At 42.4% G+C, this 14,754-nt stretch overlaps 1 protein-coding gene across 1 annotated transcript in view; it reads right to left on the bottom strand.

Annotated features, from left to right (window-relative positions):
• EPAS1 (endothelial PAS domain protein 1) overlaps positions 1–11,451 on the bottom strand; it is a 76,386-nt gene extending 64,935 nt beyond the window's left edge. The window contains exon 1 of the mRNA XM_015621415.2: positions 11,157–11,451. Within this exon, the coding sequence (XP_015476901.1) occupies positions 11,157–11,182 (26 nt within the window). The 5' untranslated portion in view covers positions 11,183–11,451. The remainder of the gene's footprint in view (positions 1–11,156) is intronic.
• Between the last annotated feature and the right edge of the window lie 3,303 nt (positions 11,452–14,754).

Genomic DNA, 14,754 nt, shown 5'->3' with positions numbered 1-14,754 from the left:
AGATTTGGCAGGCAGAGGGAATGAAGTGTTATACAGATAACACGGTTTCTTGCACCATCTTCTTCAGGGCCTGCACACAGCAAAGCTGCTAAGTCTATCTAAAATGTTAGGCTTTCTCACTGTTTGTTCTTTACACTAAACACTGTGTGGGCTCCGTCTTCAGGCCCATCCTGGCACTCGTATGCAAGAGAAGCCTTAACTGAATGAAGATGCACAGGCCTCAGCCTCTGTGAATGAGATTGCATATGCTGACCTCTAAACCCATGTCACATCAACCCTGTATGTCAACACTCCTCTACTTTCTTACAGCTCTCAGTTCAAAGAAACTGACAGCAAATGATGGCTGGCTGAAACCCTGCTGAACTCCCCATCTGCAGAAAAGACCAGTTTTGTTGTGACGGTCAAACCCTCCTTTTCACTCTTATTGCCCCGTGGGTTGCTCACCTGCCTGTTCCATGATGAAATCTGAAAGAATAAGGGTTTTTATCATCTGAGATGCTTTCAGGGTGTTGCAATCTCCTGCTGCCACCTTCAACACCCTCACCTTCTCAATTGCTTGGGGCATCTAAATTGCATGCACATGGATCTTATGTGACAGAAGGACAAACTCAAAGGTGAAGCAAATGAAGGTGTACGTCACCTGTCAGCACGTGGGTGTAACCTACATATTGAGGGATAATATGGAGTGGAGCAGTAAAGAAAGCAATTAACCAGGTAATATAGGAGTGAGAGATAACCAAATTCCTTCCACTTGACAACCTCCTTTTAAAGCATTTTCAAGTTGGGTTCATTCTTCAAGCTTCGTGCCAACATATCTACAGCATAGTGTTAGGCATAGAAATAAAAAGTCCCAATTTAAAAAAGTTTACAGTTTAAATAAATAACATACACAAAGGGTGGAAGGAAGGATGTACTACCATCCTAGTTTTCCAGACTGGGGAGCTAGGATAACTACAGGGACCAGTCACACTACACTGTCCAGGCTACATTATCAATGCAATGCCCTGAGTACCCAGCAGAACAAAGAGCCAGGCTGAGCAAGGGGCTTTCAGAGAGGGTGTGGAGGGAAAAGGAGACAGAAGAAGCACCTGCAGAGGCCAGACCCATTTGCTGAACTGTTGTTCAGTAGCCAGGTCAGCAACCAGACGCGACTTTCACAGCCAGCTTTACTTAGAGTGGCGAACAATCTCAAGAGACAGAATCCAAAACATGATTTTATTCAGCTTCACTGCATTTTGGCCCAGGTCCCCATGCCAGAGAGGTTTTGTTCGCGCCAGTCATGCAGCTGACAAACAAAAGTAGCTTGGGGGGGGGGGTTGGTTTTTCTTAAATGGGAAATAATGGCTGTTTCAAAATAGCAGTATTAAGTTTCCCTCAAGATATCTGCACTTGCTTCTATTTCATTTTCAAGCCAGCACATGCCTAAGCGAACAGGATAGTCCCCTTTTGTGAATCACTGGGAACATAAATACTGCATTGCTGTTATGTAAAAAAGCCAGTAGAAGTGTTAAGAGACCTTGAGCACAGAAAGGATGTTCCCATAAAAATGTCCCTCTGATTAGTAATGGCAATAAACACATCCTTCAAAAATTCACAGGGAAAAAACCCAAGAACCAGATCCGTTAACACACGCTGATAATCTTACAGCTTCAGCACAAAAACAGCCCACCTGCAGCTGAACCAAGCTGTGGACCATCGGAGAAATGCAACATCTTCCACCTAATCACGCACATAAAAGTGCTGCATTAAGCAATAAAGTGGGTCAACATCACTAAATGTCTACCTTTCCTTAAAAGTGTAAATAACACTGCTTTGTTAAGACCAAGCATAATAATCTGTCTTCAGGCATTGGTTTCCTCCTCTGCAAGCAAAAGTCAGGCATCCCATGTGCAAGAAATGCTGAATTCCAGCTCTCTGCATTCTTCAACGTACAAGACAACCTTACAGGACAATGGGAATTGTGTCTCCCAGGTCCATATGGGGATAACTGGAAGAAGTAAACCAAGAGCCATATATGTCATGGTTTTCCCTTGCAACAGAGGAGGAATGGGAAAAGCCAGGAGTAGGCAAAGCCTCACTGTTCTTCCAAAGACCATATGGTGAATGGTTACGCAGAGGCTATTTTAAAATGCTTATCCTTTCCCAACGGCTCTCCACCTTCATTGAATTAGACAAAAGCAGAATTCTTTTCCAGAAGAATCATCAGGCATTAACTATCAGACAATACCAAAAGCACTTTCACAATTTTCAATCTTCTTTCACAGATTATGAAACACAGTAGAGGCAACTGAGACCTTAAAAAAAAAAATTCCTGGAGTATAGCTGTAACTGGTCACTGGATTTGTATCTGGAGAAATCCTGCCAAAGGAGTCGTGGCATGATAAAACCATTTAGTGTTGAACTTCTTCTCACACATCCTCGTATGATGCTGATATTCTATAGATCACTCAAAAGCCATTTTTGTTCTAAGCAAACTTCCTATCAGTTTTAAATCAGTACTCGCCATAAATACCTAAGAGTCTGAAGACACTGTCATTGCCATCAGCTAACTAGTTTGTTATTTCATCATAATGCTACACAAAAATCTAACCAAGAACAACAATGCTTATCATCTCAGAAGATACTTTGCTATTTGCAACGATTTTTGGATACAAAATGCACAGACAGCTAAAAGCTGGGCACATTCCTAGCAACATTCCCCATTTACAAGTGTAGAAATTCAGAGTGGGGTGGTTTCTTAATGTCTCAAAGATCTTTGAAGTATTTTGACAATAAGTACCCAACAATATCTAGAATTTACTGGCAGAGAGGATAATACAATTGTGAATGGACAGGGCCTGTAGACCAACAGCAGCCAGAGAATGTCCCAAACACAATGGCTGAATAGGATTGCTTTGTAGTTTATCATACAAATGCAACTGCAAACGACTACAGCTGTGATACCAAGAGTTTAAGGACCTTTTTATGGCAGTAAATACCTTAGATATGCTAATGGTAAAACAAAATACAAGGAATGTTCTTTAAGGCATACTTCCACCACCTTTTTAAAAGCTGCCTAATAACCATCCCACTTCATACTTGCTTCAGGTTATTAACTAAGCAATTATTTATTTTACAAGGGCATGACTATATCTTAAATGAAAAATATTACACAGTAATTTTGAACACCATCAGAAAACTTGCACCAAAATGATGAGCCCTTCATGGATTTTTTCCCATGCAGATTTTAAGACGTTCATAAGGCCTCTGACACAACAAATGAGCACCAGCTTTCCCATCTAAAAAGAAAAGAATAGGGCACATTTTTAAGATTTCATGCAACTTACTCAGGCCACTGACCTGGGTTCTCAAAATGAAACCATCTTCTGTGTATTAAATAATATACATTTAAGGGATTCAGAAGCTGACTACCTAAAGAGAACATATGTACTAGGCCAAAGGTGCATATCACCTTGGGATGACTATATTTCAAGATATTATTGTATCTGCTACTTAAAGCAATAGCTTTCCTGGGAAAGGCAAACATGCCTATCTCTCAGCCTATGCAGGCAGGTTTTCAAGAACATGGCTCTGAAATTATCAGTCCTTTGAGAACAAGTTAGAAATTCTGTAAACATGCTGTTTTCTTCTCTCCCATATTTTGACTTTCTTGCCTGTCATGTCAGGAGCCGGTGAGGGGTTATGGAGGGACTTCATTGCTATGTTTTCAATTATACTACAGTCTTTAAAAAGCTGTTCACATAACCAAAGCTAGAGAAGACCTTTGTCATTGCCAAGTCACACTTCCTGCCTAACCCAAGCCAAAGACAACTGAGTATTTTCATCAGACCTGGTAACTTGTCTAAGCAATTGCAGTTTTTGAAAGACTGGGACCATTTTTAATTCAGGGTTTTAAGTGATGAGGGCCTTGTAAATAGTGTAAAAGAAATACCTAATATTTTAAGTTTAGCAGATGAATTTGAAGATTTCTCCTGAAAGGAAGACAGGAATCTGACTGAGGTCCAGCCACCAAACCAGACACATGTATGTGTGTTGTAGACTTTGGTACAGCAAAGATCTGAAAAAAGCCCCAATTAAGTCTAACACCAGAAAAAAAAAGACAAAGAAAACAGAAAAATCTTTAAACTAACAAGAGACTAATAATTACTTAAGTCTCATTCAAATTAATTTAAAACATCTGGCTTTCAATAAACAACATAGTGCAACACAGGAAACCTTATAAAAATGAAGCCAAATCTAAAATGTTTCAGCTGTCTCCTTATGTCTTGACAATTTCTCAAACCAATCCCTTCCATTTTAGTCTAGCTAAACTAGAACACTTGCTCGTTTCCCTTGTGCTTTGGAAAATTATTTTTCCAAGAAAATATTTATTTTTACAGAAAAGATTCACCAACTGTATCTGCAGGTTTTCCAGGGTTTGGTAGCCCATTGTTCAAAATTTGCACTTTATATCTTACCTTCATTTGCCTAACTAACCAAATATATTTTGACATATTAGAGAATGAGTAACAAATATTTACAGTAGATTAAGTTCATATTTCAGAAGTTCCAAATAATTTCTAAATGATCCCAGTAATCTTATTACACACACACCTTCAGACAGACTGCTTGCTATCAAGTACCGTAAGTTACACCCACATGATTTATCCATTAGGAGAGTTGTTCTGTTTAAAAAAAAACAAACCCAAAAACCAACCATACCACCCCTCCAAAAAAAAGTCACCATGCACAATGCTCCCCATATCACTTCTAATTTTAGCTTTTCCTTAGATAACACAATTTCCTGAAACAAAAAGAGACTGCTCATACTCTTCTAGCTCCAAAATGTAAAAGTATTGTTATTTGTAGAAGTAGTTCAATGCACACAATATTTCATATACAAATATAAAGGGATGTTTCAGTGCTTCAGCCTTCTGTTCTGCCAGGGCTGTGGAGAAAGAGGTGAAAATAAACAGGAATTACTGAGCTTTTTTTAATTTTTTTTTTTTGGCAGGGGGGCAGGATTTAAAGAATGAGGCAGGCAACAGAGAGCAGTGTAGGACCCTCCCCTGATCAATGTTCACTCATATATACGAAAAAAACAAGCAAACAAAACTGGACTTTTATGGGATTTGTCTGGGCTGTTCTCTCCACCAAATTCCTGCTTTACAGTCTGTCCAAATTCTGGCCTGGAGGTTTCATTCATGCAGGTCACAGCTGAGGTTCAGGGACATGCCTCAAGAAGTAGGGACTGGAGGACTAGCCAGGCACAGGCAAGATGCAGTTAGAGAAATGCTTCTTGTTGGAAACACCAACATGCTGCTGAAATCTTTGACCAAACAGTCCATAGATTCTCCACAAATACTTGAGATTAAAACACATGCTACTTAATGTTTGTTTGAAAGCAAATCAGTGCATAAATACATACACAGCAGAACGAAGCAGCATTTGTAACTTGGGGGTGGTTTAACATATTTACGTTAGGAATCAAAACCACTGAGGAGCTGTATTATCCTGGTTTTGTACTACTTGAGAGCAAAAACAAAATAAAAAAGTGATTTTTCCACCTGCCCAAATGTACAGAATTTGTTCATAAAGCTGCAATAAGCCAGTATTAATCATCTACCCACAGGCTTACATAAAGTATGTGTAAAGTTTCTGAATTTTTCAGACAATCTTCTTTGAGGCAACACCCTAAACATTCCCCTAAATCAAAGAAAAATGCTGATTCCACATATTAAGAGAGAGAGAAAGGGTCAAGACTAGGGCACCTCTTTGACTGAAGATCAGACATAAAAATTCAACTAAAGCAACTTTGCTTCATGTCTGGCAAAACATTTGATGAGTTTCAGTAGAATAAATATTGAATATTTGCTGTGTCACATAAAGCAATGGACAGAGAAGCATAACGGAAATGCTATCTAACACCAAACGCTTTGTAATAACAGTCAAGTAAATTAAATTGCAAGTCTAACTGTTTTCAGGCCCAAATATGCTCATTTAATCAAAATTTATTATTGCAGATTTTGTTTAAGCTAAATTTTCTAGACCTAAATAAAGTAACAGAGGAAAGAACCAAAATCATAATTAGGTTTTAACTCAAGGAACAGAGCATAATTAAGTGAGTTACTTTGGAATACTACTTATTTATCAGCCAATTGGTCAACTGTACTTTATTAAGCTACTTTCTAAAGGCACAGAAAAATAGTTTCCCATTTTACAGACTTTAGAAACAGTCTCCATGAAAAGCAGTTCTGTAACTGTAAGAAATAAGTTGGTTTTTTTTATATAAGCAGTCAAGGTTTTATCGTCACCAGATAACTACTTTATTATATTGCTTCTTAAGCAAACTGAGCACAAGAATAATAAATGAGGAAAAACCTGCAAGACGCATAGTATTAATACTTGCACTTGCATTGTAATTTAAGAGAAAGGCTCTGTGAACCTAGGAGTAGAACTATTTATAACTATTAAGGTATACATGCCACTATGAATACTGAAGTAATTGACACAATAACATTTCACAAATAGCTTTAGCAGAATAAAACCATTCCATGTATTTAAATTATTTTTAAATACAATCTGCCTTTGTAGCTCATTTCCTTACTCTAATGTTTATCCTAATAATAGCAAAAAGTTTAATGCTTGAAGAGTTCTGGCCCCACCACACCTAACAGCAGCTCCTGCTTGGAACCTGAAAACAAAAATACTTAAATGTTTATGAATTCCTCATAGTAAATATTAGAGAAAGATATAGTTTAGAGAAAGATACAGAGAGGTCAATTTTTGATACTCATGATAGATCTCCTGAATTCGCTGCATAAATGTAAAACTGGCAATTAGCAGAGTACCTCAAATACCCAGGACATTCCCAATGACCTACACAAGATAAATGTGACACAAGATGCAGAGAAAAGGACAGGACACAAAGACTGTGTTTATGAAAGGCTGACAGATTTTTAACTTGCTCTAGGGCTAAGTGCTAAACACAAGCAGAGCATCCCTGCAAAACACAAATCCTCAGATGCCCAGATCACTTTGGGAGGATGGTACACACCGGGAGACACCCACACTGCACACCATTCCCACAGCAAAAGCCATTCAGTCTTCATCAGGCTGAGATACTTTGGCTCTGTTGAGATGAAACCACGTGAGCTGAGCAGCACAAGTCAAACACTCCCAAGCAGGCAAGGTCGCCAAGCCAGAGCTCAGCCCAATCTCTGCTCCATGACATGCATGCAAAGGCAGAGCTGGGGGCAGGCATGCAGCCTGTCCTCCTTCACTACTGTACCCTTGGGCCACCCTCTGGTAGAAAAGCCAGATATCTGTAGAAATGCAGAAGGGGCAGTGAGTACAGAAACAGAAGGGGCAAAATCAAAGTAGAAGAGGCCTAAGTGGCCAGGATCATTCAAGATGACCTGAAAGGTATGAAATGCCTGAATTTGTGGTGCTGAAACATAAATACAAATTGCTTAATGTTAACACACCATAAGCACGTGCTAAACAGTCAATTTCAATAGATTATTCACCAGGAATTCAGAATTCCTTTTGGTAACTCCAAATAAGAAAAACTGCAAGGGCAGATGTGAACATAGAAGCAAACAGAAGTAAATAAAATATGTGGGCTATGCACAGGAACATGTTGGACAATAATAAAACTTGAACAATTTTTTTTTTATGAAGCTGAGTAATCTATGAAATAGTCTGCAAAGGAGAGTGTTCAAAGCTCCATCAGCTAAAGAACATAAAGTGAGGTTTAAAAGAGTATAAGGACCAACCTGGGTTGGCAAGAGAATGGACAAAATCATCTGTCACTACCATCACAGATTAATGGCAATATGGAATTATACCTGGCAATAGTAACAACACAGAAAACATACTGGAGAGAACAAAACAGACTGTGTGTTTCTTGAAATCTGCAGTTTAACACCCTGGCACATCCAAATGCTCACATTTCCTGACATCCAAATTATATCCATTATGAGCAAGCAACTACCTGAGCTCTGGAGAGCTGTGCCATCAGGACAGTTTCCTCATTCTTAGGAGAAGTGGCCAAGAGTGACCTCAGCTTGGCAAAACTACTCTCCTGAAGAAAAAGGTCAGTGAAAATCGAGGCACAAAGCATCCCATTAGAGGGGCTGGACATCAAATAAAGGCTGAAGTAAACAGGTAAATGAAAGCAGTGTATTACCTAGACAATAACTGGGGATGATCCCATTTCTTTACTATCTGGACCAGAAGAAGTTAAGCAGATTTATGAAACATTACATGGTTATGGTCACAAAATATATTGTGTAATTACATGGGGACCACTAGCACAGAAACACCCTGAGCTGCAAAATTGGTTTATTTTTCATACAATTGAAAATGAAACACAGAATTCCCCAAGTAACAACACAAATGAAAAGGTGAAGCCAAATGCTGCATCTTTCTCAGTGGTACTTGACTTGCCCTGAGCCTGGTTACAAACATTTCTCAGACACTGTTGTCCATCCAGAACCATTCATTTAACACAGAATCTGTTCTTAACAATATAAATCTGCAAATCATTAAAGAACACACCAAGATATTGTATCAGACTGCTCTAATTACACTTAGGCTCACCAACTACTTGTTGTTGCACTGCACACTGATCACCGATACTTCTCCCTTAGCTTCTACTATTTTGCTAAAATGTGTTATGCCCTTTTATTTTTCCTTCTCCAAGTTTCTAATGATCGGCATTCTAATAGAGTATCTAATACTGTGTAGATTTTTTTTTTTTTTAATTAAGTTAAAAGAATAATCATATTAATCTCAGCTCTATATCTTGGACTGACTTTAAATGTGGGAAATCAGCTACGGAAAGCGCCATAACGTTTGTTCCAAATAAAGCAACTGTTCTTTTCTGCTGACAAACAAGAGCTTCAAATGGGGACCTAGGATGTTCTTCAACTTAAATGGACCAATAAGAGAATCAAAGATTATCTTCATTAGAACATTTGTTTAACAGTAAGAAAACTGCTCCTCAACACATTTTCAGAGCTGCCTGGAAATCTGGTAACACCGTCCCACTTTTTCTCCATTAAACTGATTTATAAATGCTATTAGCAAGTTAGGTTAGGGATCCTAGGTGCATATGTGGATAGAGATCAAGCAAACAATACAGTAACTGTCAAAAACAAGGCAATAAACCTATTCTGTAATAGTTCTGGAAAATTAAGAAAACAAAATGATCTTGTTTCACCAGGCTACATAGGGTACATCCACAGTGCACTGACAGGGGGGCCACAAGCCAGCTATCTGAAATCCCTCACAGGACACTCTCCCAGTTCTTCCACAAACATTAATTTACACAACAATCCCATGAACTAGATAACAATTAGCTTACTTCTGAGAGAAACAGAAAAATTGTCACTGAACGTCACAATATTTAAAACCAGTGACAGAGTCAGGATCATGGTTCAGACTTCAGTACTGTAAAGCCTGTGTGGTATCTGAAGACTATTTCCAAAAACCACTTCAGTGTGCTGATCTGCAAGATTACACAGCTCTCAATCAATCCCTCACTCTGCTTAAAAGTAAGAGGTTAAAACTGAAGAGATTAAGAGTGCCCCATTAAAAAGTGGTGATACAATGAATGCAGTGTATTTCCAATACAGACACTATTTAATCCTCTTGCCTTATATAGTTTTCTTATAACTCTTTATTCTAACTACATTGTACTGTAGTATAATTTTTACTTTTTCGACCTAAGACACAAAATGTATGTATATTTGTACTCTGCACTCTACCTAGAACAAAATACACTTGAGCCAACTGTTTAACCTTAATACATAAGTGTCTGATAAACTGAGGAAAACAGAACTACACGGAAAACATACGAACATACGATTTACACTACTACATCTCTCCTATTACATCGTCATAGGGTGACTCAATAAAAAAGGAGCTACTACACAAACAAAAACCCAGGGTTTAAAGTTAACTACATCATCATCATCTAGACAGAATGCATGACAAATAAAATAAAATTCTTAGTCTGTAAACCACATCACTCAGAATCTATAGACAGGACAGCAACTTGTGCTGATAATCAACAAATCCTTGTGACTGCCAGCTGCACAAAACAAATTCAATACATATCCTTTTACAATACTTCACAGACCTTTATTCACTTGCTTAGTTTTCCCCATGTCCGTGCCCTCACTCATCCATAGGAATTGTTTAGAGCTTTGGAGCAACAAGTGGATAATTCTCTTAATCTCCACTTGTAACTTCTGTGTTATGGACCTCTGAGTTTTATTTTGACGTTTGTTCTCAAGAACCAACAAGAAAACACATTCTTTGATGAAATACAAAACCACCAGTGCGTTACTTTGATTTCCTCTGGAAGGGTCACTCTGGCAGTGTAGGAATGTCTAGCTTTACATCCCTCTCGAAGGGCAGCAACAAGCGAGGCGCTGGGCGCTCCTGGAGCTCTCGGTCCCCCAGGAAAACGCGCTGACAGCTGAAGAGCTCCATGAACCGCGGTAAATGCACCGCGGCCAGCGTCTCGGACTGGAGAGAGGTGTCGAAATATTTACATAGCAGCAGGCAATTTCATCCGCGCGACCTTAATTATGAAACACGTTTTGCTAAGAGTGCTGATGCCTTCAAAACCCTTTGAAAAACAGTCCTCAACTGCAAAATAGTTTCCTACTACCTCTGTCCTCGCTGATACCAAGCCCTGCCATGGCGTACATGACAGTGGCCGCACACCGAGTGGCTGGCCCTGCCTGCCAGGTGCACCTGCCCGCAGCCCGGCACGGCCGGGGGCCGCCTCCGCCGGCCCGGGGCCGGGTGCGCTGCCGGCCGCGGCGCCGCCCGCTGGGGCAGCTCCCGGGGTACGCGCTCCCCGGCTCGGCGGCGGCCCGGACGGAGCTCGGGTTACCCCGAAGGAGCATGGTGCTGCTCCCCTGTCCCTCTTCCCGCCCGGGCTGGGCGAACTAACTCTCTCCCGCCGCAGCCGGTCCCCGCAAAGGCTCCGGGTCGAGCCCTCGCGCAGGAGCCGCGGCGGGGGGAGGCGAGGCCGCGCCGTCCCGCAGGCAGTGCCCTCTCGGCCCCTGGCCGCGGGAAGTCTCGCGGCCGGAGAGGGCAGCCGCAGGAGGTGGACGCAGCGGCCCGAGCAGCCCGGCTCCTCGCCCGCGGCCCCTCACCTTTTCTTCTCCTTGTCAGCTGTCATCGCGGCGGCTGCTGCCGGCTCCTGCGCCGCCTCTCGGGCCGGGGCGCGCTCAGCACCTGCCCACAGGACGCGAGACTCCGCGGGCGGCGGCGGCCGGGGAGCGGGGTCCGGTTCGGCCGGGTCGCCCCCGAGGCGGGCGTACAGTCTCAGGACACTGCCGAGGATTGTACGGCCCGCCCGGGGGAGGCGGCGGTGGCGGCGGCTGCTGCGGCGGGACAGGAGCGACGCAGCGACGGGGCTATGCAGGTCGGCGCCGCCCGCAGAAAGTTCTCACTTTAAACCTTGGGCCGCCGCCGGCCGCGGGGGCAGGGCCGGCCCCCTCCGCCCGGGACCCGGCCCGGCACGGCCCGGCCCCGCCGCCGCCGCCGCGCCCGCCAATGGGGGCCGGCGGGGCGCCCCGGGCTCCCCGCCCCCGCCCCAGCCCGGCCGGGGGTCAGCGGGGCCACTCCGCCCCGCCGGCACCGCTCCGGCTGCGGCGCTGCTCTCGCACGCGGGCACCGCCTCCTCCGCCACTCTCTCTATTTTTTAGTTATTTAAGTTTTTAGTTATTCAACTTTCTTTTTCTTTCTTTCTTGTTTTCAGCAGCGGTATCTCCCCGCCGTTGCGTCCCAGGGCCACCGCGGCACCTGCCCGGCGGCCGCGGAGCAGCTGCGGTGCTGCCCCGGCACCGAGCGCTGCTCCCGCAAGCGAGAGCCGCCCCGCCCTCGCCCCCTGGAGCGCCCCCCGGTTAGCCCGAGGCAGGAGGTGTTGAGAAAATAAATTTAAAATTGCGAAAATAAAAGCCGCAAGACGGTGCGGGTTTGGGGCGAGGCCCCGGAGCCATGGCAGGTGTGCGGGGCAGCCCTGCTCCGGCACGGCTAAGCTCGGCCCGGCTAAGCTCGGCCCGGCTAAGCTCGGCCCGGGTCGCGCACGGAGGAGAGGGAGTGTGGCGACGGCTGGGAGCAGAGGGATGTACAAGGAAGCAAGGGCTGTACTTCTGTCTCCCTGATGAGACTTCCTTCCTCTCCCTGTTTTTTCGATTTTATTTTCTGTGCTGTAATGCATATTTCAGTTTCAGGCATTTTTAAAACTCGTGGTTGATGACACATGGTGAAGCGAGTCTGTGGCAAGAAGCACCAAAACTCATCTCATGCTAGCACCTGCTATGGCTTGCTGCAGTTAAGATAAATGTAAATAATAAAAAAAACCTCTTGCTTTGATATCTGTTTATTTTTACACCAAAGCAACTAGCCTTCCTAAACAAAGTATTATGAGAATTTTTCCTGATACTGTCTTTCAGCACGGTAGAAACTTCAGCCTTATCCTCATGTTCTCTAAAGCTTACGTTACATTTTTATGTCTTGAAACAAATGCACAACCTTTGCACTAGGCTGCATGAGGTTTTCTTTACTTCTGGAAAATGGAAGTACCAGGCAACATGCAGGCAACATGAGCTAAACAAGACTTATTTCTAGCTAATTCAAATTTTAGCGATTTCCCTATGCCACTTCAGAGGCTGCTTTGTATACAATGGGTCAGAGGGTGTCTTCCTTTCTATTATACAGTATGAAAGTTTAAAGAAATGCGTTCAGGTTTGAATTTGCATATTCTACTCTCGAGTCTGAAAAGACCTACACATGCTTACACAGCAACAGCCTAATTATGTAGTAACAGTTGGGCTTTTTTTCTTTTTATACAAGAGAACCTAAACAAAAGAAACCCACAAATATTTAAAACCTAAGTAAACTTAGTCAAACAGCATTTGTGTATGCAGGACTAAATTTAACCTTCTGGGAATACAAGAATGCAACAGGATCAAAGACCCAAGTCACTCATTTCCTAGATTAAATAGATCTCTTCATCCTTCATTGATCTCTGCTGATGTCAATGCTCCTTGCTGTATCTTGAAGCACTTCACTTGGATAAACAACTTGCCTTCAAAAATCAGACAAGATAAGCATTCAAACTGACTAAATCTAAACCACTCAGTAAATTTTAATTATTTCACATCTTGCTCATTGGCCAGACTCCTGTTGGCTCTGCCTACATGGACACAGTGAAGTTGATTAACAGTGTAAATCTCTTGCTCTTTTAGCCAGCAGGGCCTGAAGGTGCTTTTACAATGGGAGAGCTCACATCTGAGTGCCACTCAAGAACCACCACCTGTCCTGTCCTCCTCTGCACAGGCAGATTGGTGCCCACAAAAACAGGAATCTTGCTGCTGCATCAGGAAGGTGAAGCAAACAAGACTGAGTGATTCTTACAGCTCCCTCACAGCTTCAGTTCTTGAAGTTGTGTATACTGTTATTTCTGGCAAATGAGCTCTCATCTTGAGCATGAAAAAACAAATGGCCCGTCCTATAGAGCTTACTTTAGTTATTAATTCACTCTCTTTCCCAGGACTATTCAGGGAGGGGAAGGTCAAATGTATCTTTAATACCACTGTCAATTTACTAGATGCATTCTGTGGTGATAAGGGACCCCACAGCACCTTCAGGAAGGCTCGCCAGAGTTTCTCCTTGCTGGAGAACAGTGGAGAGAATCGCATAATTTAATTTTCAAATGCATCTCATTGCTACTGGAATTTCCTTTATGATGAGTCAGTATTTATTAACAGCAATACCCACCATAACATGGACTTTCTCTAACCTTATACTACTCAGAAGCTTCAATAGGAGCTACACGCTCACTTAGTAAGCACATTTACTTCTTTTACTGGTCAGAGAAAATAAAAGCTGAATGGAATGTCTTATCCATTCCATTCTGAAAAATATTGGAGAAGATTACCCACATTGTTCCTATGTGAATTTTTCTAGAGATGCTATAGGAACACAAGCTTTTAATTTCTAAAAACAGCCTTCATGTGATGTATTTGAAAAGTGATTGACATATGCTTTGGTATCAGGTGGGTTCTTGAAGGGTCCTTCAAGCCTAGAGGGGACCAGTTTATATCATCTGTGTCTAGTCTAAACTCTGGGGAAGAGAGAGACTTACAAAAAAGCCCCGGTGGTGTGAGAGCAACTTTCACAGCCCACACTGAAGCTTAAACTGCATTGACAAACTAGGAAATTTGCACAGGGTAGTGACAGGGGCCCTGGTGCTCATGGGGAACACCCTATCACCCAAACAAGATGCTGGCAAGCTCCTGATTACTGCCACTTATTCTGAAACACACCAGTGATTTAGGACCAGTTATGCTGCATTGTTTTTTCCAAAGATATGCATATGTATGTAATCAACTATCCAAATCAGCACTTACACCAGTTTGAATGTGCATAGCCATCCTCAGCCAAGTGAAAGCACTTCTCATATTCCGGTTTATGTATGCATGCTACTGGCACCTGTACTGACTGAAGACTATTGTAAAACAGAAGTTTGACAGTGCTCAGCAATTAATGCTCCAGAGCAGTCAGAAGAAAACATGGATACTCCATCTCTTGCAGGGGGTGCATAATTTTTAAAATTAAAAACAGCTCTTAAGAACAGATTATTGAGAGGATAAAGTGCTTTATCTTCATTAGTAATCCCTGTCTAATTTCTTTCTTTTTCTGGCTCCTCAACACTGCAAAAGCAAAAAGTTAATGCTTGTAATA

This window comes from Parus major, chromosome 3 (genome assembly GCF_001522545.3).
Source record: "Parus major isolate Abel chromosome 3, Parus_major1.1, whole genome shotgun sequence".
Taxonomy (NCBI): domain Eukaryota; kingdom Metazoa; phylum Chordata; class Aves; order Passeriformes; family Paridae; genus Parus; species Parus major.
This window is presented reverse-complemented; position numbering and strand designations above follow the sequence as displayed.